Source organism: Aspergillus affinis (assembly GCF_023601865.1).
Source record: "Aspergillus affinis strain CMG 70 chromosome Unknown NODE_128_length_104215_cov_87_854232, whole genome shotgun sequence".
Classification (NCBI taxonomy): domain Eukaryota; kingdom Fungi; phylum Ascomycota; class Eurotiomycetes; order Eurotiales; family Aspergillaceae; genus Aspergillus; species Aspergillus affinis.
This window is the reverse complement of record NW_026515909.1, coordinates 23888-51626: the sequence shown is the minus strand read 5'-3', so window position 1 is coordinate 51626 and position 27739 is coordinate 23888. Positions and strand designations below refer to the sequence as shown.

At 51.3% G+C, this 27739-nt stretch overlaps 6 protein-coding genes across 6 annotated transcripts; 4 read left to right on the top strand and 2 right to left on the bottom strand.

Annotated features, from left to right (window-relative positions):
- Positions 1–921: 921 nt before the first annotated feature.
- Positions 922–2385, top strand: KD926_001370 (uncharacterized protein; the record flags this gene model as incomplete). The annotated part of the gene is made up of 1 exon (XM_053105071.1): positions 922–2385. One exon carries the CDS (start codon positions 922–924, stop codon positions 2383–2385), a length of 1464 nt encoding a protein of 487 aa, XP_052951717.1.
- A 322-nt stretch (positions 2386–2707) lies between these two features.
- Positions 2708–4327, top strand: KD926_001369 (transposase; the record flags this gene model as incomplete). Its single annotated transcript, XM_053105069.1, has 1 exon — positions 2708–4327. One exon carries the CDS (start codon positions 2708–2710, stop codon positions 4325–4327), a length of 1620 nt encoding a protein of 539 aa, XP_052951716.1.
- Positions 4328–5368: 1041 nt separating this feature from the next.
- KD926_001368 (putative arsenite resistance protein Ars2) lies at positions 5369–8459 on the bottom strand (the record flags this gene model as incomplete). Its single annotated transcript, XM_053105068.1, has 3 exons — positions 5369–6025; positions 6101–8112; positions 8195–8459. 3 exons carry the CDS (start codon positions 8457–8459, stop codon positions 5369–5371), a joined length of 2934 nt encoding a protein of 977 aa, XP_052951715.1.
- Positions 8460–10666: 2207 nt separating this feature from the next.
- hapB (transcription activator HAP2) lies at positions 10667–11779 on the bottom strand (the record flags this gene model as incomplete). Its single annotated transcript, XM_053105067.1, has 1 exon — positions 10667–11779. The coding sequence occupies one exon, from the start codon at positions 11777–11779 to the stop codon at positions 10667–10669; it is 1113 nt and encodes a 370-aa protein (XP_052951714.1).
- A 6935-nt stretch (positions 11780–18714) lies between these two features.
- Positions 18715–23553, top strand: KD926_001366 (kinesin-3 motor protein uncA; the record flags this gene model as incomplete). The annotated part of the gene is made up of 1 exon (XM_053105066.1): positions 18715–23553. One exon carries the CDS (start codon positions 18715–18717, stop codon positions 23551–23553), a length of 4839 nt encoding a protein of 1612 aa, XP_052951713.1.
- A 962-nt stretch (positions 23554–24515) lies between these two features.
- KD926_001365 (DUF821 domain protein) lies at positions 24516–25931 on the top strand (the record flags this gene model as incomplete). Its single annotated transcript, XM_053105065.1, has 2 exons — positions 24516–24905; positions 24993–25931. The coding sequence occupies 2 exons, from the start codon at positions 24516–24518 to the stop codon at positions 25929–25931; spliced, it is 1329 nt and encodes a 442-aa protein (XP_052951712.1).
- Positions 25932–27739: the final 1808 nt, after the last annotated feature.

Below are 27739 nucleotides of genomic sequence, written 5' to 3'. Positions count from 1 at the left end.
ACCTGGATTGCGATCCCCAACGCTTTTACCCACCGAGCTAGCCAGCCTGCAACCTGTCGTAACACTAAATCGGTATGCACACGCAGTAGTACCGCACCGCACGGCGCCAATCTGCCGAACTTTCAGGTACGAGGGCGATGGTAGGGGCCTAAGGGGGAGAAATCGCAAATGCCACTCGGGGAGCTCCCATGACCATGTCGTTGGATTGTTCGGGGTTCAACGATCCCCGGGATGGGCAGGGGGGCAGAATCAAATAACATAGTCTGGTTTTAAATTGGTTTTTTTCTGCGAGAAGCGTTCAGACTTAATCCGTACTCTGGTGTCATCAACATTGGCATCGACCGATAAAATTTCACTCATCTGGTCTGTCATTTTGTTCCCGCTCCTTTGTTCTATGAGGATCCTCATTTCAATAAGGAAGAAAAAAATAAAATAAAATAAATTGGAACTAAAGTTTCCATTGTTGTCTAGTATACTTAGCCTGGGAGATAATGGCTGGGTCCCCCAAACGTAAAATGTACCCATGTGTTTTGTGACAGAACACCCAGCCACTTTCAGGAACTTGGCCAAATCGATGTCATGAGAGAGAGAGAGAGAGGAAGGACGGACAGACGGAGGGAAGAAAGAAAGGAAAGACGAACGCCTAGGAGGATCCGCTTCCCAAAGAAGAAGGCACCTCCATCGAGTCCGATCTGCGGCCTAAGGCCAGCCAGCCAGCTCGATCGGGACGCCTCCCCACTTCCATGACTCGCCTTTTCGCTCGCTTTTTGTCTTCTCCTCTTCTCTCTCGCTCTCATCGACTGGTCGACCACGATGAGGCGAGGATTCCAACATTACTGACTCAAGCTAGCGGCTTGCATAACCACCTCGATCAGAACGCCCTTCTTGTGTTTTAGTTCCTGCCTCCCTCCCCGCCATGCCATGGAAACATCGGAAATCCTCGTCCACGTCTCCGCTCCCAGCACCGCCGCGGACGATGCCCGCTATCGTGCTCAGGTCCAGGCCATCCTCGGCTTCCAGCCTGTCTCGTGCCAAGTAACTACTCTCAGTTCGGTCGAGAGCTCCTGTGATCGAACTCAGGAGCAAGATCAGAGTCAATGTCCAGATCGAGACCAAGGTCAAGGTTACGATTGCCCGCTTCCCAATGACGTCTGTCATCGTGATGCCGATACTCATGCTTCCCAATCCGCCGGCCCACCTCTCCCTTGCACGTCCGATTCTGCCTCCGATCTCGATCTCCACGTGATCCCTCATAATAATAATGCCATCCCTTCGCCAGCGTTCGCTACGGCGACAGCCCTCGCCGTTGACGATCCGCCATCTCGTGGTGGCGCCGCGCAGGATTCGCTAGGTAGTCCGGTCAGTGTGATACCAGACTCTCAGCCCGAGGGATTGGTGTCGGGCAATGCCACGGGTTTTGAATCTTCGAGTCAGTATCAGACACCGCCGCCGGATCCCTCGTCGCCTCCCCCGTCAAAGCGATGTCGAATAGAGTCAGGTCCGACTCCAGATGAACACTCAAAGGTCCCCACGGATAAACAATTTACTTCCACAGAACGCAAAAGAAAGCAAGAACAGGAGCTGGAATTGAAAGAAAAATACCATCCACACCAGAGCGATCATGAAACCCGTCCTCCCCATTCTACTCCCGCTCCCATACCTACATCCAAACCCAAACTTCCGGCTAAAGGCAAAGACAGCAACAAAGCATCTCTACCTCCCCCTCCCACCCTCGAAGTCACAATTGCTCCTCCCATGCAAATCAAACCCCCTCCACCTCCAATCTCCAACAAGAAGTTCACCACACACATCACACCCACCCTATCGATGCTCTTCAACCGTCTCCATTCCCCGCGAATCTACACACCCATCCAGCAGTCCCGCCCCCTGGATATTCTCGAACGAGGATACTGGTATCTTCGTATTGACATCCTACACCCAGACGCCGACGCGAACAAACCCAAACCCCACCCAAATACCTGGGACCCGTCCCTCTTCAACCGCTTCTGGTCTTTCCTAAGCGAGTTTGTAGGCCAAGAAGGGCGAGCAGGATGGGGTGTGTGGTGTTCCCTCGAAGATGTTTCTGCGACTGTTAGTACGGATCCCGGTTCTGGCTCCCAAACTGATTCAAACTCCACCTCTCAGCACAACCAACACACCCCCCCAGCTCACGAACTAGGTCTGAAAGTATACGCATGGGGCGAGATCGCCGTGCATATATACCTACTTCTCTTTCTGGCGAGCGAGCGCCGCATCCGAAAGATGGGCGCGCAGTGGCGCGACGGCAGCGAAGAGATCGTGATTCGCATGCCGACGTCTACTTCTACTTCCACGTCCGCGTCCACTTCTACTAATAAAGACCTGCCTGGGAACCTAGCCGGCTAGCCTACCGCAGGCGGGCAGTCTATACTCTCGTATATACCTTTCACCTTCACCTTCATATATACCTATCTATATATCATATGAAGCCCTTAAAATCACAACATATATTGCTATTCGAATAACAATGATAACATAACCCACCCATAATCCAACAAGCAACGAGGAAGACGAAATTAGCAAAACAAAAAGAACGCAACGCAAACAAACCCCGCCTCCCTCCCTCCCTTAACGTAATCGGACACCGAACCGCCGGTCCCTCACCGCCGCTTCTTATCAAAACGCTCAATTTTCAACCATTTGATCAAAAACGAGGCAATTCAACAGTATGGAAGGCCTATCTCGAGATAGGAGGTTAGCGCTCGCTACTGAGGCCTTTCAAAAAGGCCAGTTCTCCTCTAAACAGTCCTGCGCGGCCGCTTTTGACGTCAAAATAAGCACTCTAAAAGGTCGCTTGAAAGGAATCAAATCGCGCAACGAAACAGAGGCGAATTGCAGGAAGCTCTCTATTAATGACGAATTGGTATTGAAGCGAACGATCCTCGATATGGACTCTCGTGGATACCCTCTTACTATTGAAAAAGTCCGCCACCTCGCAGAGATCCTCCTTGCCGCGAAATTGAAGCCTTCCGCTCCGGATAACGCCTTTATAAGCTATCGCTGGGTCAACCGATTCATCAACCGCCATGAAGCTGAATTACAGTCAAAATACACGAGGCGATACGATTACCAAAGAGCGAAACGCGAGGACCCCAAGATTATAAAACGCTGGTTCGACTTGGTGCAAAATACCGTACAAAAATATGGGATTCTTGAACAGGATACTTATGATATGGATGAGACGGGTTTTCAAATGGGGGTTGCCTCTACTGCAAAGGTTGTATGCGGCGCAGAATCACGAGAAAGCAATGCAAGATCAGTGCAACCAGGCAATCGAGAATGGGTCACGGCGATCATCACGATCAGCGCCGCAGGCGTTGTTTTACCTCCACAAATCATCTTCGCAGGTAAAATGCAGCAACAGAAGTGGTATGAAGATATTCCCGATGACTATCGGGTCAGCGTGAGCGAGAATGGATGGACGAATGATAAAGTCGGGTTTGAATGGCTTCAATTTTTCGATAATTTCACTTCTTCAAAAACGGCCGGTCAATATCGCCTTTTACTGCTTGACGGCCACGGGTCCCATTCAACGCTTGAATTCGATCAACTTTGCAAAGAGAAAAACATCATTCCTTTATACATGCCGCCTCATTCTTCTCACAAATTGCAACCGCTTGATGTGGGCTGTTTTTCGCCGCTAAAAGGCTATTACGGCCGGCGAATTAGCGACGCTCTACAGAACGGTATAGAACATATCGATAAAAGCGATTTTATTAATCACTTCAAGCGTATATACAGTAAGGCCTTCTCTGCGAGCAATATAACAAGCAGTTTCGCCTCTACGGGCCTCATCCCGTACGATCCAGATAAAGTGCTTTCAAAACTGAAGCCTTTACGATCTTCAACGCCTCCTCCGCCTTCAACTTCATCGGCCAACCAGTCCATGTATCACGGTAAAACGCCCGTGAATTTATATCAACTAAATCATCAAAAAGCGGAGATTCAATCGTTGCAAGAATCGGGATTATCATCGCTTATTGCGGACCAAGCGCTTGAGAAGGTGTATAAAGGCGCGGAGATGGCCATGCAGAACGCCGCCCTGCTTCAACAAGAAATACGCCAGCTTCGCGCGGTAGAACAGTCTAAAAATGGCAAGCAAAAGGCCTCACGACGATATCTTCAAGAAGGAGGCACTTTGTCCGGTCAAGAGGGGCGAGAAATTGCGAATGAAAAGGCCGCTGAAGAGGCGAGAAAACGAGCTGCTCAAGGGCCTACAACACGCCGGCCACCGCGCTGCAGTAACTGCAATCAGGAGGGTCACAATCGTTTAAAATGTCCTGCCTAATTAGGGAATAGAGTCTGATTCCTTTTTGTATTGCATTTTTCGCATTTTCGCGCGTTGAAATCGCTTCAATTTTGATCAAGTTGTTGAAATCGAGCGTTTTGATGATGAGGGACGGCAGGTGACCGGCGGTTCGGTGTCCGATTACGTTATCTCTTTCCCCCTTCCCCGGATGCAGTGACACAAGGAAATCAAATCAAATCACCAAGAACCCTTGGTTCGTACGAGGTCGCAGCACAATACGCTTTCACCATCCTGGTTCGGTTTCTTCAGGTTTGAAGCCTTCACGGCTGTGAAGAATATGGGGCATGGATTATGACCATGGATCACGGTCGGACAAGAAGGTGAAGATTATGAATCCTAATCCTACCTTGAATTTTATGTGGGAAAGAAATAACCTACGGAGCTGCGTTGGTCGGTGGTCTTGACTTACTAGGAAATAATACAATATTAAACGCAATGGAATAGCTAGCTAGCTAAATAGCCAAATAGATAATGGACTGATAAATGCATTGATGTATTTCAGAAAACACAAAAGTATGGTACACACAAAGAAGGGGGTCGCAAGAGGAAGAGAGGAGGGAAACTTCAAGAAGCACCGCTTGTTTTTATATTTCTGCTTCCTTTTTCTCCTGCTTTTGAGCTTTCATCCTTCAGTTGGAAGAATTCCACGAGATGAGAAGACAATCCGAGAAAGACCTGGTGAGTAAGGTACATGTGACAGGTTGAGAGGATTGCGGTTAAGACGAGCAAAAGAAAAAGAACTCCTGTTCCCAAGTAGGGACCTTCCGCTCTGAAAACATGGTTTTAACTGGCATGTGGAATGGACGAATGAAGAGATGGTGATGAAAGGACCGGACGATCTGGTAGCGCGTATTAAAAGCCAAAAACATAGAATGGAAGACGTGCGATAGATCAAGCTGAAGTTATGATATGATTGAAAACAAAAAAGAAATGACAGAAAGATGGAGATGACCATTGGACGCCACGGGTTGGAAAAGATTTTTTCTCAAAATGCAAGCAACAATCAAAACTGATCGGGCTTTAGTAGTTTAATTCACCACTGCCAGCACCGCCCACCGCATCAAGATCCTCGTAGCTCTTGAGACTGCGGCCTTGGACGGCTTCGCGGGGTCCCATGCCCTGAGGACCGGCACCGGCACCCATGGCATCAGGGAAGCCCCCAGCACCAGCAAATGCGGCAGCTGCCGGGTGTCCGGGAGGGATATATGGCGCCCCCGAGTTGGCCGGAAGGCGACCGCCAGATCCATACATGTTTGACATGCCACGAACAGGGCTCAGTCGACCACTTCCAGCGCCAGAATTGCCATATCGATTGTTGCCGCCGCGGCGATCATAAGGCCCGGAGCGATTGTTGAAGCGACCACCTCGACGCATCACGCCGGGCTGATGTAACCCAGGATGATCACCACCAACCATACCACCGCCCCAGGAACCTGCCGGGTTGTTTACGCCCATGAATCCAGGCAAGGATGCTGCCCCAGCCATAGGGGGGAAGCCAGCGGGAACGTTGCCGTTCGGTCCCATGTAGGCGGGCATCGACGACGACAGACTAAAACCACGAGGAGTGCCGGCTTGGTTCTGGCCAGAGCTGAGAGGGAAATGGCCGTTGCTATTGGCATCAGACCGCGAGGGGGCAATCCGAGCAGGGTCGAGGACATATGCGTTTACCAAAGACAGCTTTGTTTCAAACCACGTTAGCCTTCTTCTCGTTCTTCTCTCGGTTGGCAAAGGGGGAGATAAACTGTCACTCACATCGCTTCGGATAGACTCATACCACTCCGTGTGGCGCTTCTCGATATGCTTGCGCCAGAAATATTCGGCCTTGAACAACTTGGTACACTCGGGAACCTTGCAGCGATACTTGGATTCGTCCTCCTGCTTCATGAATTTCGACAATTCCTCCTCAAGTGCATCGTCCACTGGCTTACCACCCAGCTTTCTAATGTCCACATTTTCGGGCTCGAGTATCTGCAGGAGCTTATCCTCGAAAGTTTTGACCCAATTGAACGCACGCTGGAGCTGCTGTTCCGATTTGGAAGCAAATCGTTGCGGTCGCTTTTCCTCCGCCGGCGCTGGCTGCTCCTCGCCCTCCTCGCTGGGCTCCTTTTTCTTCACCGGGAACGGCTGTCCTAAAGCGCTAGCTCTGGCGACAGCTTTCGACTGCGAGCTAAGACCAGCACGCGGCCGGCGAAGGTGGCCACCAGGACACTTCCGCGCGAGTTCATGGACCGAGTCGCTTTCGAATACACAGAAGAAGCAAAAATTGTAGACTCTGCGGACATATTCCACAAGCAAGTCCAGCTTCTTCTTCTTAGCCAAGAGCTCCTCGTCATCGGTCTCATCATCCTCCCATCCTTCCTGCTCCTCCCCTTCTTCGGCTTCCCCCTCGTCCATATCATCCGTGTCAAAGTCAGGTTTTCTCTTCTTGACACTGACGGGGCCGGTAACAGGCGGCTGCAGCCAGCCCTTACCACGCAACTCTTCCACTCGCTCTTCAATCTTGACATACCCATCCACACCGCCCATTTCAGAATCCAGTTTCGCCACGAGTCGTCTAGCCAGTTCCAAGTCGCGCTCGATACGTTCTGGGGTGGAGAACAAATCCCACAGCGCCTTCTTGCGTGGCTGTGCGGGCGGAACATGGACCCCAACGTGGCATACGAAGTCCCCGTGAACCGGATCATGAATGGTTTTGTCGTTGACTGCCTCGAGGGCCTTCTCTGCGGCGGAAGTGCTAGAGCTGCCATTTGCATAGTCATCTTGCTCGATTTCTTCGCCCTCCTCCTCTCTACCATCCCCTCTCTCGACAACGGCATTTTCCGCCGCGGGGTGCAACATGATCCACCCCATACGGTGGTATTTCTTGGATGGGTTTGGATCACTGAGACTCAGCCACTTGAAGCCACCATCTTGTTCCCCCAGGTGTTCCTTGCAAAACTCCTCGATCTTCTCCCGGCTGACGTTCGGGGCAAGGGTCTTGATAAGCAATGCGGGTTGGGACAAGGCTTCGTCACGCAGTTCACCTCCTCGGGCCGGTAGCAAGTCCAAGACACTTAACGTCTCTCCCACTGCGGTCGTTTCACCTTCCTCTTTCTCAACGACACCGCCCGCACCATCGCTCTCACTCTTGTAGATCCCTTCGAGGGTGAAATCATCAAACAATCCGCCGTCAATGTCACTTTCCCACTGTTGATAAGCGCCCACGCGGAAGTCCATCACACGGCGACGCAGGGGATCCCGAACCTCGGGAACATAACGCTCCTTGAACCATTCTTCGTTTCGATGATGTTGGACGAACGTCCTTGCCATCTTAATCTGAAGGTCCACCTTGTACGAGTCATATGCAGCCTGGATCTGCGCCCGCTCGCGGTCACGGTCTTCCCGCGCCTCGCGCTCTCCCTTCACACGGTCCGACGGGCGGCGTCCGCCATGCTTGGCACGTTCTTTTTCCTCCTTGATGGATTGTTCGGCGCGCCACCATTCGGCAAACCAATTGAATCCCACCTGAAAATCTAGGCTGAGAGGGTTCGGCAGGGGGTTTGTCGGAATCGGTCGCTTTCCAGAGTCCTGTCCAGGGACATATCGATCAATGTTTGCGACGGTGGGAGAAGGAGCCCGGCGACGATCTTCACGCTCCCTCATGGTATGTTCGCGAGCCGTGGCATAATAATCATCTCGGGAAGTTCGTCGATCTGTAGGTTCATAGCGATCGATCATTGCTGGCGAGCGAGAACGACCACGTCCACGGCGACGATCCTGAGACACTGTAGAAAGATACGATTAGTAAATGGTCCTTTCACTTTCTCTTTCACCAATTCCAAGGTGTTAAGCTTGGAAAGGTCTTACCGGGAGACCGACGTCGGTAGGAATCCACCGGTGCCCTGTTCGCGTACGGGTCTCCATCCCGGCTCCTGCCGGGAGATCCATACGCATCGTAGGAATCCATATCGAATGGCTGGGCCTTCAACGACGATAACAATGACGTGTCCGGGCTTGGCTCACGTTCAACGACTGTCCAAGTCGAAGAAAAAATCGCCGGAGTGAGACGACGGCCGATGAAAGAGCAGGAGATGGCGGTAAACACCGGCAAAGGTGGGCTAAAAAGCGACATCAACAAAATTAGAGAATGTCTTTTCACTTGACTTGTTCATCTGAGTAGGGTGCCTGGCAGGTTGGATTTTGACGCAGTGTGCAAGGAACGGGATGTGATGAGGAAAAAGACGAAAACGAGGCTGAAACCCGCGCGACGGGTGCTCTTAAAGAGGGCATATTCGCGATTTGAGAGACAAAGATAGAGCCCGAAAACGAGATGGAGACGCGCTCTTGAAGGAGCCGAAAGAAATATAAAAAGAAAATAAGGGGAGAAAAGACAAGATGATCGGGCAAAGCACCGAAGGTCTCGAAGGCCAATTAGGGCGCGACGAAATGACCGACTACTCCCTGGAAGAGATCGAGAACGGAAGCATGAAAGCAGGGTATCAAAAAAAAAAAAAGAAGAGAGGTGATGGGAAAGGTGATTTGATTGCTTCCTTTGATGTTTTCCCTCTCATGCAATGAGAAGAGCAAGAGAAGATGAGGCAGGGGGAAGGGGGTAGCGAGCAAGATGGGGAAAGTGATAGAGACAAAGGGAGGTCGGTGGTGAGTGTAACAGAAGAAACACGACAATGGGGATAAAAGAGAATAGTAAACGGAGGAAGGCGACCTACAAGAAGCCTTATAGAAAAGGATGAATCAATCGGATGAGACCAATCCCTGATCACAGACCCAGTCCAATGATAAGTTTGGAGGGAACGAGACAGCCGGGCGATGCAGTTGGAGAAGGGGAAAGCGAAAGTCGAGACGGGGAAGAGCGACGGCGACAGCGCGCTGACATAAGCAGATGCAATGACTAATCCGGGGTTATTTTTGGCACTTGCGCCAAAGCGGAAACTTGCTGGTGTGGATTCGCTCCGGAGTCGAGACTTACGGAGTATCTACGAGGATTAGCAATGCATGCAAGGTCATTTAGTTCTACACGGTATGAGAACCAAGCCCACATTAGCCAGTTCCCACAGGGCGACCGAGCAACGTCCAAGTATATGTCCTGATATTTGTACACGACTAGTGGGGGAATCATCCTAATAAAAAAAAAAAGATGCTGGAAAGGAAACAGTACAGAGACACCACGAACAGTGCACAGACAATCAAATGACAAGAGATTGACCGCACAAACCAAAGACTAACTCAACAAGGGTAAATCTCGGATCAAACCCCAGGTTCGGCAGCTTGAATCGGGGGAAACAACTACCGCCGTCGGCCTTATATCAGTTTCAAGAACTTCGGGTCCAAGAGCAACAATGCTGCAGACAATCAAAAAAGGGAAAGGACATAACTGCAGATATCTAATCCAAAGAGATCAAGACTCCATGTAGATCAAAACCTAGTCCCACGCACGCGTTGCACTGCCTTACAGTGAGTCCCCCGCTGGTTCATATCATGCCTCCGTTAATATCTGCATTGTCATTTTTCCTTGAGGGGTTATTTCGTTTTTACCAGCGATGGGTTCCGCTGAAACCCCAACCAAAAAAGGGGGTCAAGGAAGAAAGAGAAGATAAAAAAGAGAAAGAAAATTCCGTATAGCATGATGCCTAAATGCGAAAGCGAACAATGCACTGTCGATGTAAAAGCTGCTCCGACGAAAGCGGAAGTAGGTTGGGTCAGTGTGATCAATCGTAGAATTGAACGGTGCCCATGCCAAAAACAATCATGTGAATAGTCGAGATGACGGCCGTGTGGGAAGCTTCAAAGGCACGCCAAAAAGCTGATCGGAATATAGGCCGTTGATCCAAGATGTCATCACAAGCTATGGCACGTTTGCAGTTCATTCGATGTATTGACCCCGGGACCAGAGGATTGGAGTTTGATAAGAATAAGAGAAGAATAAAAGAAAATATCAATATGCATAAAGAAACATCAGAACAAGAGAAAAAAACAAAACGGGGAAATCATTTCATACACACATTCCTGGTAGACAGAACATCATCGAGTCAAGGGATATATGATCAAACTTCGTACCAGCATAAATATCAACAACCATGAAACCAGAAGACGTAACAATAAGACGAAAGGAGGGGGGGGGGGAAGGAAATAATAAAGTCAGAACCACGGGTAAGTAGTCACACATCGCTCGCTACAGGGAGAGAAAAAGAAATTAAGAGACACAAAAGCCAGGCATCCATCCATAAAAGACCATGAGAAATAAATACGAAGAAACAGATGTCGGGAGCGGAATCGACGTGAAAAGGAGAACGTGACGGGTCGTGGTCGTAAAGTTATCACTCAACCTTCTTCATCCGACGCGTCGGCGGACTCATTTTCACTTTCTTCGGCACTGCTATTTTTAGGCCCGGCGGTCTTCGCTTTTTTGGCCGAGCTGACATTGTCCTCGTTGACCTCACTTGACTTCCGTTTCTGGGCCGACGGAGTACTCCCGCCGGCATGCTTCATCACGGGGCTGTCGTTCTCCTGCCCGGGAGCTCCGGAGCCCTGTTTCTTTTCCATGGCGGCGACTTCCTCCGCGGTCAGAAATCGGCCACCGGGACCCCGCGGTCGCCGCATGGCGTGGTTGTGACGGGATTCGTGCAAGTACGGCTTGCGGCCCTTCGAGGTCAGTCGGAGTTGCTCTTCCAATTTTTGACGGGCCACGCGACGTTTGAGGATGCGGTGGAACTGCTTCGCGTTGACGTAGAGCGGGGATTCTTCCTGGGGACCGGCGACCATCTCCGGAGAAGGTTGACTTTGCTGCACCGGCGGTTGATGAGGGGGGGCCATAGGCGGGCCCACGGAAGGGCGGCCAACGTGGTTGAGAACGGGCTGGGCGCTCTGAACGTGCGGGCTGCCGACGTGGCTCATCCGCCGCGGCTGCATCTGAGGGTTCTGGGGCATGGGCACTTGAGAGGCCATGGAAGGCATTTGTCCTGGTAATTGCGGCGGTGAGCGAGGGTTCCGATCATTCTTCACGGGCACTCCTGCCATGCGCGGCGAGCCCCGCGGACCCTGGGGGATTTGGCCGGCCATGGAGTCTTGGTGAAGCGGATAGAACTGACCCGAAGCCGCGGCGGTGGCCATGGCGGCCGCCTGAGTTGGAGAGATGCCGTATGTCTGCGGCATCGCCGTTGTTACCCCGTACGACTGAGGGAAATTCATTTGCTGATGTACCGAGCCCGGGGCATTTTGCGTCTGCTGGTAATGCGATTGGGAGGGAACAATTGGCGAAGCCTGGTGTGTCGGGTGGGCGGGTTGCATGTGCGCTTGAGGGTTGGTAGGAGAAGCCATCGACCCCACGGTAGAACCGGCGTTCTGCGGCGCGGTCTGGTAAGGGCCGGCAATGTGAGAGGGGGCATGGGGATTTTGGCCGTGAGGCTGTTGATATTGGGGCGGATACTCCATCATGGGAGGTTCGCGACGGCGCTTCCCGTCACGCGTCCAATATCCTTTGTGATTGGGTCGATCGGACTGTCAGGAACCAAGAGGCCTGAACCAATAGTAATGGCAAAGGGGAGTAATTGGCGGAAGAGAGACCACTGGTTTTGGAGATTGGGAACGGCGCTGGTAAATGATAGGATATGGAAGCGCTGTTGCACTTCTGGGGGTGAGGGGGGGGATATCACGGTCGCGCACGAAAGAGGGACAGCCGCACTTAGTAGCGACAGGCTGCGGTTGATGATTCGATAAGTTAAATGCGAAGGTCTGCAGGCTCTCCCTATAGCGTCAGCACGGAGCGCAGCGCCGACCGGTCACTGGATTCTGGGTGGGGTCGCATGGAGACAAAAACAAAGGCACTTGCACCAGGGCGCTTACCGCTATGTTTTTCGGCTTTGGGGATGATACACGGGCTTTTCCACGGTCCGCGACAAGAGAGAAATCGTCCAAAGATGAACGCTTGTTTGCCGAAATGACTTCGAACAGCTTTCTCCGGAGATTCTGGCTCTTTTTGTGGAAACCTTTTTTTTTTACGTTCAACTCCGAGTGTAACGTGGTTGGGCTCTGATGCAGCGAGCCAGGGTGCCCTCGACAAGATGTCGCACTTGATGCGTTGTCAGACAAAAACCGATCTTCTTGATAACAAAGTTGGCCATTGCCGGCATGCGCCGAAACGGTTCAAAAATCGCTTCCTTCCAAAATGAAGGACGATAACAAATCAAGAATAAAAAAATAAATAGAAAATAAAGACAAACACGGGGAGGGACGGGCAGTGACTACGGCAAGTATTTTTGGGAAAGAAGAAAAATCAACTGGCACCTTACCTGCACGGATAATGTTCAGACCCTTCAGGGTATTCGGGCTGCCAGGCCACGTCTGTTTGAGGCGGGGACGATGCAGGAAATAGCGATATGAGGCGGTGCTAACAGCGCGTCCGGCCTGCTCCTTCGGGTCCAGATGGGTGAGGATATCCCGGTCCGCGGTTCCCAGGGCTACTATGCGACTTGGGAGGGGACTGATGTCAGAATGCGCCTAGCAAGGGCTTGCGCCGTGAAGTCGACTACAGAAAACCATCAGCATATCCCTTCTCCGCCAATCATAAGTTCTGCATGCTGATTTGTGCGCTGTCATAATGGGGGGGTAGGTAGACTCTGTCAGAGGGATGGTGGGGGGAAGGGGGGGGGAAGGAGTGATATTGTGGCGGTTTAGTCTATTCAGGGCTGAAGGATGTATGCGTTGGCAAGCGGGAATCATGATGCAGCCGGCTACATACCTTGACGAGATACAACGACGCCTTCAGAGCGAGATACAGGAGGTACCGACGCTGGTGCTGCGCGCTGCAGGGGAGAGAGACTTGACCGGAAGAGGAGAGAGGTCCAGATTTACTCTCAACCAAGACCGTCTTCAATGTACAACGACAAAGACAACCCGCGCGTCTAAAGATAGGAAGATGTTAGAGAAGTGCATGCAAAGGGCCATGAATCAAGGTTGACGCGTCGTGATTGGGCGAGTTGGGGGCGGGGGGCTCGGGGAATTGAAGGTAAAACGCGACAAATAACGGCATGCATAACAAGGTGGATATGTCATCAAACTCTCACGAGGCGTTGTAACGGAGCCGGGGAAGAAGGACACGGAAAGCGCATAAAGAAAATGAGTGAAACATGGAGTCTATCTGCAGCGCCGGGAGGACATGCAAACGGTCGATTGGATTGAGGGGGGGGGGATGTTTTGATTCGAGGTGGGTAAATAGGCAGAGGACTTTCCCCAATCGCGTGGTTCCGGTACATACAAACAACAAGGACACACGCTAAGGTTCTGATAAGATCGGGGGCGGGCGTGGAGGGTAAAAACCAGGTTAATTACCTGATCCAACGAGAGAGCAGAAGGCTTCCGCCGTTCACGAGACTGAGAGACTGGAATCAATCCAAACAATGCAAAGGGGAAGAAGCCAATTCTCGACGCGAAAAGGTGTGGGCTGCCGCTGATGTCAGTCACGCCGTCGGCCCGGGTTGATCCGTGCGATCCAGCGCGAGAGATCGAAGCAAGTCCGCCAAATCGCACCCGTCGATTAATTGAGCTTCAACGGAGTGGAGCGATTCAAGCGCAGAAGGGTCATCGTTCGCAATGCGACCAGATGCCAAAGCAACGTGATTTGTGGAGGGAACTGGGGGACAGACAGGAACAGTCGATTTGCGACTGAGCGAGGGTTGGAAGCCAACAAGAACGTGCACCGGGACACCAAAGTGATGTGATTGGGACGAGAGACAGGTATTGGGGGGGCGTTGGGTACAAACAGTGTATACAATCATACAATCATACAGCGTACTCGAATCATAAAACCGGAGATAATAATAAAAAAAAAAAGACAAGGAGGCAAGGGACGAAGGAGGGATGGGGGGAGAATCCACGTACCTCGGACAGTGATTCGACCACAACCGTGGAAATTTGGCAGGAAGAAGGATGGGGAGTGATCAATCACGAGGAGAGAAACGGATGGGGGGAGGGGGGAGTGTCGGTGGTGGGAGTGAATAATCAAATCAAAATGCAAGTCGCAGGCGCAAATCAGACAAGAAACTGGAGAAAATCGAGAAAATCAAATAAGAATTAAATAAATCTCAGGTAAATAATGTCAATGGACAACCACCAGCGAGGCGAGCCAATGAGTTCTGTGCGGCCAGGTCAGAGCGAGGTCGGTGACTGGAGGGCACGCAAGGACTGGAGAGGCGGGACAACCAACGAGAAGGAGCAGAGAGAGAAAGCCGCAGCGAAAAGAAGAGCGGGCGATGGGGCATTTGTACCGTAGAGGAGCTGACTGGCCCGACTGCTTCGTCTAGCGGTCGAGGCGGCGAGCAGAGCAGACCAACCGATGTCCACGCCGTACGGTTCCGTAATTTCCCCCAGGCCCTGCCCCACTTGGCTGAGGTCTTTTGCCTGTGAGCCTTTGGCCGGTGCGGGCGGGCTGTGGTTTCTTTGTATCGATAGTACAATACAGAGTATTGAGAACTAAGGTAGGGAAATGCGCTTGGGTCCCTCCGCCGGGGAGATGGAAATGAGGATTCTCTCGGTGCAGCAGCGTACTGCCTAATCCTCAATTAAATCAAAAATATTAATTCATAATATATCATAATTAAAACCTAAGTTAGCACTACCTAAACTGACTTGTTCATTTCCTGGGATCTTTTGGTTTTTTCTCGACGGTCCGGCCTTCCCGAATTTGGGGGACGCTCGTCATGTGCTTCTCCCCCGGTGGCATCGACCAGCCACCCTCGTTTGGTTTCCACGCGTGCTTAGTCCGCGTTGGATTCTTGATTTCCTTCTCATGTCGATTTCTATTTTGATATTTGCCTTCGGGCTGCCGCCTCGGTCTGATTTAACCGCCAGGCTGGGTGACAGATGGATTACGGAGTAGATTCATCTCCCAAAGGTTTGAGGGATTCAATCACCATGACGTCGAGCCTGACGGGGACAATGGCAGCTCGGCCGACTTGGTCGCAGACGCTCGGCCTCGGTTACATACCCTCTTTAGGCAATAATTCTTCGGGCAGCCCAACAATACAAAATAATGATGGCTTTATCACTCGGCAATTCTGGTGCACCTCCGGTTACGTACAATTCCATTAGGAATGGCGGTTACGAGGTTAAGCGCGCAGGGTTCACCGTCACAGTTCTTTTTATTCTTTGATTCTGTCACTGGAATGACACCCATCCTGTTCATGGATTCAGTCAAACGCAAAACAAACTTCCCTGCCATCGCATACCGAGTAAACTCAGTTGCCTTGAGAATACGTGGATGAAATTGCAAACAGCAACCCCAACCGGAGCCCCGTCCGTATCCGGTATGCCAAGTACTACGGAAACCAAAATCTGCAAGGACCTGGATACGGGGAGAGGACATGGATTCACGCATCGTAATATTTCACTTGCTGTTATTCTCACGGATATAATTCCGATTCTGATGCTGAGAGGGTTGGTTTGATTGTCCATCTGGCCAGGGAACGAAAGAGTATAAACCAAAGAAACTCCGCCCAGTACCACGAGCGTACTCCGTATACAGTACCCCCCGTACCATCATCATCCAGCACGATGGCTGACACAGATTGGTCGCCGATCTGTCCCACACCACGTGTAGAAGCTTGACCGCTTGGTCGTAGGATTGATTCGACCAGCCCACGCTGAAGATTTAACTAATTTGTATCACGAAGCTGGGTGGATATGATGGGAAATACTCACTGGTCCTGCACTGTATAGAATGCTCTTTAGCCTGTCTCAGCCTGGCCTTTAGCCCCATACGGAGCATTGCACCTCGCACTGTGCAAACGACCTCGTTTACGCAGGAGGATTTCAGATAATACCGAGTTACAGAGAGAATACTCGTACGGTAAGATGACTTGAATGGGAAGCTTTGGCCACCTGACGTCAAGTGATTTGGTGCCCCACCCACACCGCTGTTCGGCGTTTGCCTGGGCTGAAGGCACTTCTTTGTATACCAGAATTCGTACAGCAAGAGGGCTTGGGACGACGGAGCAGGTTCTTGGAAATACAGGCAGGCAGGCACCTTGCAGATGCAGGTTCTGGGATGGGCCTAATGTAGCACAGTTTTCTGTCAACAATGTCACATCCTACACATCAAACGACCTTCTCATGACGAGTCCAAACTAGGAAGCGAGGCATGAAGTCTCTCATGTATCCGAAGCAGGGAATGTGGTTCTAAATTCAGCGGACGTATCATTTGTTATTCTGCTTTGTCTTTTCACCGCCTTGGATTTGATTCTCGTCTCTCTGATTACACGCTGTGCTGGAGTTCATATGTAAGCAACTTCATGTTAACTAGAGTATGAGTACAGTCTCTTGAATAATATCCCGTAGTTTCTCGGGGGGGTGGGGGGGGGGGGTAAGATGAAACTTCGTCATGATAAGACTCGGTCTTGTGTCATCCTAATGACTTATTCGTTTGATCCCTAAGCGGTGTGTCCCAGAAGTTCAAACCCCATGTTCCCTACGCACAAGCTGGTCTACTTCGCTAAGCCGGGAAGAGCGATATATATCTCCATGTCGGGAACTACAGCATAATTTTATTATTTGCCACGAGGTCCTCATACAGAAAGAATATGATATTTGTCAATATTAAATACAAATATCCCATTCTAACCAATTTTGTAAATCAATCCTCGTCAAACATTGTGGATGAGTGCTGACATAAGTCCTTGATATGTCCCACGATGCACTAAGACAACATTAAATCAGATGTTGATGGCATTTTACATTTTGCTAGGTCTCGGGTCGGAATACCCTTTCGTAGTTATTATCGTCAATTTATATTTCTTTCATCTTAAATATATCTTTCTAATTGTTCATGATTTCTAGGACATACCGTGCCTGTGTCTGCAGTACGCAATAAGCCTTTGAATGCTGAAACCCATCTAGATCAAACCTAATAACTATTGAACATTGGCTGACTTTTCTCGTTCGGCCTCCCTTCAACAATTGGCAATAGCTCCATAATTCTGGAGCGCTGGAAGCACACCACTCTGGCCTTTGATAATCCTCAAGTCAGCACAATATGCCTGGTATACCTACGTTGTCAGTTTGCTTAAGGACCGGTTCTGATTACTAGTGCGCCAGAAGTACACCGGCACTGCCCACCATGCTTATATATGGATCGAGAAGCCTGACCCGGTTACACGCAATTCTAATGGAGCCGGTGGCTCATGCAAGATATCCAAATCATGTGATCAAGGCATGCTTCTGGCCATGAGGTGGGTGCAACTGGAACCGACAGATTGTGCGGAGTACGGCGTGCTGCTGAGAAGATAAAGAGAAGGAAGTGCCCTTGTTGCGCAGAGTCCACGGCTATCTCGAAGTGTCACTGGTTGGATGTATTGTATTCCCAACATGATATCTATTGCCTATCTGAATATTATTGTGCCTAATTTTTTTTTTCTTTTGATAGGGATGTTTCACTTGATAGGGATGTTTCAAGCATCATTAACCTCCAGAACTTATCCGGGGAGTTCGCAAGATTGATGTTCTCATCGATGATCTGCCCGACAAGAGTACCTGCATATCGTGTACAGATCACAGTGACCCGTCCTAGAGGGAGCCGAAGGGTGACGAACGAATGGTCGCGACGGGACGAGACGAGAAGTGGACTGAACCTGGGGACGCTTAGCTAAGCGCATCCTTCGGTCTCATGTGGCTTTTCCCGTGCCTGCGAGGGTCGGCCGGGCCTGGAGTCGATCGCCTGCTGCATTATTTTATAATTTTCTCCCATCTTCCCCCCTTCGATCCTCATCTGCCTCGAGCAGCTCGATAACTAAGCAAATAGCGCGTCTCGTCTGGTGGTACCTTGCATGGTCCCCCGTTATTCTCGTTCAACCTGACCTCGCTCCCACCCCTGAACGCGCCCGGGATCCTACTCCCCAACACAAGTCCGTATACATGACGTCTTTGTTGATACTCACCACCGACTCTCAATCCCCTCGAGGCTACTCCGAAAAGACCAAATCCCTACCCTTGAACCTGCTGTAACAGGGTCTCCGGGAAGCATTCACTCCGCGACGCTGTAGGGCGGCGCTCTCCGAGGCGTTCGCAACTTCCGTGTTTTCTGGACCGATTAAACCCCCGCGGCCGCTTGCGCTCCTTTGAGCCGTCCCCTTTGGAATTCGAAACTCGTGCCGGTGGAGGCGGGTGAACGGCCCTCAAGTGTATGGGGTATAGGCCATCATGGCTCCTGGAGGTGGAGGAAATATTAAGGTGGTGGTGAGAGTTCGGCCTTTCAACAGTCGAGGTGAGTTCGTAGTGCTCTTCTTTCCCCCTCCCCTTCCTTCACCCCCCTTTTCGGCTCCTAGCTAACGCAAGCAATTTTGTTTCCAGAAATCGAACGAGGCGCAAAATGTATTGTGCATATGAAAGATACCCAGACCGTCATCACGCCGCCACCCGGTGCTGTCGATAAATCACGAAAAAACGCTGGTGGAAAGCAGGCCGTGGAAGGACCCAAAACGTTCGCGTTCGATAGGTCATATTGGTCTTTTGACAAACATGCCTCTAATTTCGCGAGCCAAGATAACCTATTCGATGATCTGGGTACGCCACTTCTGGACAATGCCTTCGGAGGCTACAACAATTGTATCTTTGCCTACGGTCAGACCGGTTCGGGAAAGTCGTATTCCATGATGGGTTATGGCAAGGAATACGGTGTCATTCCGAGAATTTGCCAGTCGATGTTCGAGCGCATCACTGCGATCCAGCAAGACAAAAACCTGGGCTGCACGGTGGAAGTGTCGTATCTGGAAATCTACAACGAGAGGGTTCGCGATCTGCTGAACCCCTCGAATAAGGGCAACTTGAAAGTCCGTGAGCACCCGTCAACCGGCCCTTATGTCGAGGATTTGGCCAAACTGGTGGTGCGCTCGTTCGAGGAAATCGAGAATTTGATGGACGAAGGAAACAAGGCCAGAACTGTCGCCGCTACCAACATGAACGAGACTTCTAGTCGATCTCATGCGGTCTTCACCCTAACTCTCACCCAGAAGCGGCATGATGCGGAGACGTCGATGGACTCGGAGAAGGTTTCAAGAATCAGTCTGGTCGATCTTGCAGGATCCGAAAGAGCGAACTCGACCGGAGCGACCGGAGCCCGATTGAAAGAGGGTGCGGAGATTAACCGTTCGCTTTCAACACTGGGTCGTGTCATTGCTGCTCTTGCGGATGTGGCTGCTGGCAAGAAGAAAAATGCGTCGATGGTACCCTACCGTGACTCGATTCTTACCTGGTTGCTGAAAGATTCCCTTGGAGGTAATTCCATGACGGCAATGATTGCTGCAATCTCACCAGCAGACATCAACTTCGAAGAGACTCTCGGTACTTTACGATATGCCGACTCCGCGAAACGTATCAAGAACCATGCAGTCGTGAACGAAGATCCTAATGCACGGATGATCAGAGAACTAAAGGAAGAGCTGGCGCAACTGAGGTCTAAGCTTGGACCGGTAGTGGGTGCCGTGGGTGCGGGCGGAGCGGCGGCGGCGGCAGCAGGCGGAGTATCTTTTGTTGAAGAATACCCCCCGGACACTCCGTTGGAGAAGCAGATGGTTTCTATTCAACAGGACGATGGCTCCGTTACCAAGGTCAGCAAGGCTGAGATTGTGGAGCAGCTCAATCAAAGCGAGAAGCTGTACAAAGACTTGAACCAAACTTGGGAAGAGAAGTTGGTGAAAACGGAGCAGATCCACAAAGAACGAGAGGCGGCTCTGGAAGAACTGGGAATTAGTATTGAGAAGGGTTTCATCGGACTTAGCACGCCCAAGAAGATGCCGCATTTGGTCAACCTGAGTGATGACCCGCTGCTCGCCGAGTGTCTTGTTTACAACATCAAACCGGGAACGACTATGGTTGGAAACATGGAACAGGGAAACCACGTGGAGATACGGTTGAACGGTTCGAAGATTCTCGCCAACCATTGTACGTTTGACAATGTGGATAATATCGTCAATGTTGTGCCGAGTGAAGGTGCCGCCGTCATGGTCAACGGGTTACGCATAGATAAGCCAACACGCCTCAAAAGCGGCTTTCGGATAATCCTGGGCGATTTCCATATCTTCCGATTCAATCACCCCCAAGAAGCTCGGGCCGAGCGAGTAGAGCAGAGTCTGCTGCGTCACTCGGTTACTACAAGTCAGCTAGGGTCTCCGGCACCAAACAAAACGCACGATCGCAGCTTGAGCAAGACCGGCTCGGAGATCGATGGGGACTCCAGTAGGGCCGATTCGCCAATGCCTTCGCAGCCCGGTCGCGAGTCTGATTGGCTTAACGCTCGCCGAGAAGCCGTCAGTGCTGTGCTGGGGCCTGATCACATTTCCCACATGCCTGATGATGAGCTGGATGCCCTGTTTGAAGACGTGCAAAAAGTTAGAAACACTCGCCGGGGACTTGCCGAGAACGAGGAGGACTCCGATTCGCTCAGCTCGTTTCCTGTCCGAGACAAATACATGTCCAACGGTACTATCGATAACTTTTCGTTGGATACTGCTATCACCATGCCGGGAACTCCTCGCCAACAAGACGACGAGGAGGGTCAAGATGGAGGGGATACGACGCTGCAATCTGTACGCCAGGATATGCAGCGCCAGCTGGACCGACAGAAGGAGGAGTACCAGGATAAGTTAAGAAACGCGGAGGTTTCATCTAGCCAGGGTACAGACGACATCCGCTCCGAAAAGACTCGCATGGAAGTAGCTCTGCGAACGGCCAAAGAAGAATTTGAGGAACAATTGAGAAAACAAAAGGAGGAATTCGAGTCTCACATGAAAGATATGGGCCAACCGGTGCCCAAGATTTACGAGAACGGCTTTGAAAAATTGGATCCAAAAGAGATAGAAATTGCGCACTCGGTCTTCAGCCATTGGACGCAACAGAATTACGTCCGCATGGCAGAGAACGTACTCCAGCATGCATCGTTGCTGAAGGAGGCTCAGGTGATGAGCCAGATAATGGATAAGAACGTCGTTTTCCAATTTGCGGTCGTCGACCATGGACACAACATGGCGTCTTCGTACGATCTGGTCTTGAATGGCATCTCTGGTGATGAAGATGTTGTGCTTGACGAGGCCAAGAAACCCTGCATCGCAGTGCGCGTAATCGATTTCAAGCAGTGCGTGATCCACCTCTGGTCTCTCGAGAAGCTCCAGCGCCGTCTTCAATCTATGCGCCAACTGCACCAGTATATCGACCGGCCAGACTATATTCAACACTTTAAACTCGAGAATCCTTTCTCGGAGCCCTGCTCCCCACAGTATTCGCTGGTGGGTGACGCTGATATCCCACTGACGGCGGTCTTTGAGACACGAGTGCAAGACTTCTCCGTTGAAATCACTTCGCCCTACACACAAAATGTGATCGGCATCATTAGACTGTCCTTGGAACCATCCTCTGCTCAGGCGCCATCGTCTACTCTGAAGTTCAATGTTGTCATGCGTGATATGGTTGGCTTTGCCGAATGGGAAGGTACGGAGGTCCACGCTCAACTCTTCGTGCCAGGAATATCCGAGGAGGGAGGTGCCACTACTACTCAGATGATTAGTGGGTTTGATGAATCTCCTGTCCGCTTCGAAAGCGTTCACAGTATGAGCCTACCGCTGTCCAGCCCGCGAAGTGCGGCCCTGAAGGTTTGCGTGTACGCGCGAGTGACACCCATGCACATGGACAAGCTTCTCAGCTGGGACGATATGCGCGACTCGGCAGAACCAGCACCCCAGATACGCAAAACCCCTCGCATCGCGGAGTCTGAATTTTTCTCAGAAGAACGACACGATGTTTTCGCGCGAATGCAAATCCTGGAGCTGGCCGAAACCGGAGAGTACCTTCCTGTCGAGGTGGTTCAGAGCAGCAGTCTTGATGTGGGCACGTATCAACTCCACCAGGGACTTCAACGTCGGGTCTTGGTAACCCTGACCTATAGCTCCACCGAGAGTCTTCCTTGGGACAACCTCAACCACATACGAGCAGGCTCAGTGCGTCTGCTAGACCCATGGGGCAAGATCCCAGACCAGGACCTTCAGACGCCGGATGTTCCGTTGAAGTTCGTTCAGGAACCGATGGTGAAAGACAATGCGGATGGAACATCCAACGTTACGTTGATCGCCCAATGGGACTCTAGTCTGCATGGCTCTCTACTCCTAGACCGAGTCACAGCCGACAAGTATCGCGTGCAGGTAACGGTTCGGTGGGATCTCATTTCATCGCGCTTGCAGGATCCTGTGTCCTTTGACGTAGACTTGACGCTCCAGATCCAAAGTCGAACCTATGTGCGCCCACAGTCCATGTTCAAGCAGTTTTTCAATTCTACTCGAATTGTACATTCCACGGTTCGCATGTTCTCCTTGGCTGTTCGACCCGTTTCTGCCAAACGCGCTGCGGACCTTTGGCGTATGAACACTCAGAATGATTACGTGAAGGGCGAGGAGCTCTTGACAACGTGGTCGCCACGCAAAGTGTCACTGGTGCGTGATTACATCGCAGCCCGTAAGCGACGTCGACGAGTCGCCGAATTGAATGCTGCCAAAGGAGCCCTCAGCGCGAGTAGTCTGGTGGCATCCCCTCCACGGAGCGGCCGATCAACCCCCCTTCGCAGCCAGGAGAACTCAGAGCGAAAAGCCAAGTTGCTTCGGAAATACGTGGAACTTTGGACCACGAAGACCGATCCTATCGAGGCGATCCTTGTTCGGAGCAACACGGAGCCTCCTGACGGGGGCGCAGCGTTTGCCTCGCGGACCCAGCCATCCTCGGGCGATGATTCCAGCTCTATCTCTGACGAAGCATCGCTAAAGCCGCGCTTCATTGCAACCATCCAGACTCTTCCAAAGAATGCATCTTCTTCGAAGAATGGATATCTCTTGACGCCTGACGATACCAGCACCCACTGGGTCCGACGCTTTGTAGAACTTCGCCGGCCATACCTTCACGTGTACTCTGTTCCCGACGGGGATGAAATCAATGCCATCAATTTGCGACATTCACGCGTGGATCACGCCCCTGATTTTGCACGCCTTCTTGATGGCCCAGGAGTGCGAGGCGATAATGGCTCGTCGCCCAAGGGACGGCCGAATGTATTTGCGGTGTATGGATCGCAGAACACCTTCCTCTTTGCCGCTCGTACCGAAGCCCAGAAGGTTGAATGGATCCTGAAGATCGACGAAAGTTACTTCAGCCACGGGGGTAAGGCACCGATCAACGGGTCTGGATGAAGTGCGCCACCACTTTTATTCTCTCGATTATTATTGGAACGACTTTTGCCGACGTTACGCAAGCGATGCATTGAACACACGATATTACTTTCCTGCTTTATTGGTTGCATTTGAATGGTTCGGCTTTCACTTTTACCCTTATTCTTTCTCTCGCATGGTCATGGGCAGGCGAGGTCCACCTTACGCTCTCTCGCGTTTCTCATCAGATCGAATTGTTTTTGCGCCTCACACCCAGGCCTGGAGTCTGTCTATCTTTTGTTGATCACCGTTTCCCTTCGTTTTGATATAATTTTGTGATTGATTGGTTTAGAGATACCCCCTGAATATACCTGCCCCTTAGTACACATGCGATCTCCCTGTATATAGTTGAAGTTACCCTCCCCTATCTGCAAGACATAGACGTGATCGGTCGGCAAGCGATGATATACGAGGCCCTCTGTGCCCGCAGGCGGCGGTGGCCATTGTTTGTTGATTTTTTTTTTTTTTCTTTTTCCAAAGTGAAAGCTGAATACACTCTGAGTGAACCATTAGATATTGATTTCATTATTTTAGCCGAAAATCCATGGATTTTACAGTCAGTATTACGCATAACGCTATCTAGTTAGTCGTGTATGACGGATGCCCCAGTGGTAACTAATTGATGATCTCATTGAATTGATGCACACCTGTTGCCATGGGAACCACAACAGCCTACGGACTGTCATGCCTAACTGCATGACCTTCAACTGACCTACCACAATCTTATTCTTATCTTAAATTATTTTTATCCCTGGCTAGCAGAATATTCTTACCGATAAAGCTTCTGATCGACATGACAGTTGCTACATGAATGACACATCTGCCCCGAGAACCCAGCAGCGGAGTATACAGACGAAACCTCAATCAACAACAACAACACCATTCAACGCTCACCAGCTCACCATCCTCGGCAGTATAACTACAGTATATATACCTCAATCCCAATGCGCTGGACGCAAACCAACCAGACCCGAACGACATGGCTCCGTTTCGTCGGCATCGGCGCCATTTTGTCCCTGTTGATCGTCGCATTCCTGCTCTTTAGCGACCGCCTCTCCACTTCGGCTACGAAATATATTCTAAGAACGGCCGATAAACCACCGCTGAAATGCCCGTCGGCGCATTTGAATACTACAGAATGGGAATTCCATACTCGGAGAGATGCGAATGATCACGGCCTTTCGGATGAGCAGTGTCGGGCTGCGTTTCCGAAGCTGTTCGTGGAGTTGGACAAGGCTGCTGAGGGGAGGAAGGAGAAGAAAATTAAGTTTCAGGAAGTGAATGAGGTATCCGTGGAGGATGGGATGGTGCGGGCGGTTGTGCAAGATGGGGAGGTAAGATCTTCCTGCGATGGCGATCAGTTGTGGATTGTCGTCTGTGTGAACTCTGCGTGAACTATTGCTAAACCATGACCGCAACAGTTATATATTGTCGATTTCGGCGCCATGCCGGCAACCTTCAGTCGCGGCAAAGCGACCTTGAACTCACTTCACCGCGCGCTGGCTTCGTTCCCCGACAGTCGCAACCTACCCAACGTCGAATTCGTCCTGACGACCGAAGACTACAGCACAGGCGACGGTCCCATCTGGTCCTACTCCAAGAAGGACGAGGACACGAACGTCTGGCTCATGCCGGACTTTGGATACTGGTCGTGGCCGGAGGTCAAGATCGGCTCGTATAAGGACATCCGCGCACGGATCGCGTCCGTGGACGACGGCGACTCATCATCATCATCATCACCGAACATCCAGCACGGGGTTTCCTTCCCGTCGAAGAAGAAACAGCTCGTCTGGCGCGGCAGCGTCGCCACGAACCCGCAGCTGCGCGGGAAACTGCTCAAAGCCGCCCAGGGCAAGAGCTGGGCCAGCATCCGCGTGATCGACTGGGATAACGAGAACGATATCCGGTACAATCTGCTCCCGATGGAAGAGCACTGTCGGTATATGTTCCTGGCGCACGCGGAGGGGCGTAGCTTCTCCGGCCGCGGTAAGTACCTGCTCAATTGCCGGTCTGTGACGATCACGCATCAGCTGGCGTGGAAGGAGGTGCATCATGCGGCGCTCATCGCATCGGGTCCGGAGGCGAACTATGTGCAGGTGCAGAACGATTTCTCGGATCTGGAGCGGAAGGTCGAGTTTCTGATCGATAATCCCGAGACGGCGCAGCGGATCGCAGAGAATGCGGTTAGGACGTTTCGCGATCGGTATTTGACTCCTGCGGCGGAGTCGTGTTACTGGAGGGAGTTGATCAGACGGTATGCGGATTCTTGTGAGTTCGAGCCGGTGCTGTTTGGGATGATGGAGGATGGGAGGAAGGAGGCGCGAGGGACGCCGTTTGAGACGTGGGTTTTGACGGGATGAGAGATTTCATCTTCGTCTAGGGTGTATAGGAGTTGGGGAGTCTGTATGATGTTATGGTTATGATCTACTTTGTATATAAAATGATTCTATGAATATCGGACGAACAATGACGAGTTGGAGGTTTGGCCTGAGTTCCTCAGGCATCCCTCTCAACGTGACTTATCCTCTTCTCTTTTCTCCTGCTCTTCTCCCACTCCCCTTCCCTTCTCGCGTCTCTATCAGCACCAGCGCAATCATCTGTATTGACATCATTGCGCATCTCACATGGAATGTACCGTGATCATGGGCGTCATCTCCCCCTTACTGAAACTGGCAAGAGTCTCAACGTAGGCACTTCGACCCCAATGTCGGTGTCTCCAGATGAACTTTCGAAACACAACCTGAATGAGGCCCGATACTACCCGTTGCTGACCAAGTCATCCCAACCGCAAGGCTATAATCTTACTGTACTGACGAGTGTCGATCTCCAGGACGTAGGTAGGTCATGGTGCCCAAAAAAAGAGACGTGCCGCGACCCGTGGTTCAGGCTCGCCCCCACGGAACCAATGGTGATTGAATTAGAGTGTGCACGAGATGGCTAGTTGACACTAATTTACTAAGTCTCTCTCCCCACACTCGAGCCTTGCTGCTGGGACATAACAATACCGACTCAATAATGAGCTTCGCCGAGCTGAGATTTCAGACGACAGGCCTCGGCAATGGCGTCAGTGTAACCATTTCTGCGGGGAAAACCGCTAGAAGAAAAGTCCGGGGTACTTCGTGCTGGGGAATGGCTCACACGACTCTTCTTTGTTGGATGGTTAAATCGCTCATCTGATGGGAAAGTCCTCGACAAAGAGTCGCTTCTGTCTGTTTCTCCTTCCGCTTTAGACGGAACGCGGAACGGCTCTTATTTGTGACAACTCACCCGCGGAAACCTTCTTTTTGTCGTGTCTTGGCCTGGCTACGAAATATTATTGAGAGACATGACTAGACCGATCTTTTCCCAGATCTTAGGAAAGAGTTTAGGTTGTTTTCCGCGGTTGGACATCGCAAGACAGACAGGCAACAAAGCCCCATGGAGCCCAATCCACCTCACGCAAGGGGTGCAGGTCCGAGACAAAGATTATCTGGCGAGATCTGCACGGCGGATTGACAGGACAGAGGAAAGAGTGGAGCTGCCCAAGGGTATCCTGTCGGTCGGTCGGCTGGATTCGAGGATCGGATCTGCCATACCTGTCGCGAGGCGAGTCGAGTTACTCGAGTCGAGTCAACGCCGGCGTCCGGTGAACCTGTGCGCCTCTTGATTCCTGACATCAGGAACAAACGGTGTTTGTAAGTTGGCCTCGCGACTACGATTGGACGGGATCGTCGACAGCTGGAAGCACAATGTGACATCACCAAGTGACCCCCATTTTAGGGTCAGGGTCGTGAACTTGGTTGGATCCGAACCTGGCCCCGAGCCAAGGAAACACGACGTTTTGCTTCCTGCCATGTGTCCTGCGCCTTATGGATTGTCTGGTATCCGCCTCCCATTGATCCGAGCATTGTTTCTATTTTACGGTAGGAATAAGAAAGTGCACTGGCCTCCAACTACTACTTGTACAGCCTGCGCGACGGGTTGGCTTCTATTTTCCGAAAAGGGGAAATGTGGAGAATTTGGAGTCAAAATTCGAATGGGAAAAAAAAGGGAACAGAAAAAAAGAAAAAGAAAAGATCGGCGATGAGATAAGAAATCACAAGCTTGCATTCCTGCCAAGAAGAGCCAGTCTGCCTTCCGACTTCACGGCTTCCGAAGGCGTCTGACAAGACTTCGTTGGCCCTGAAGT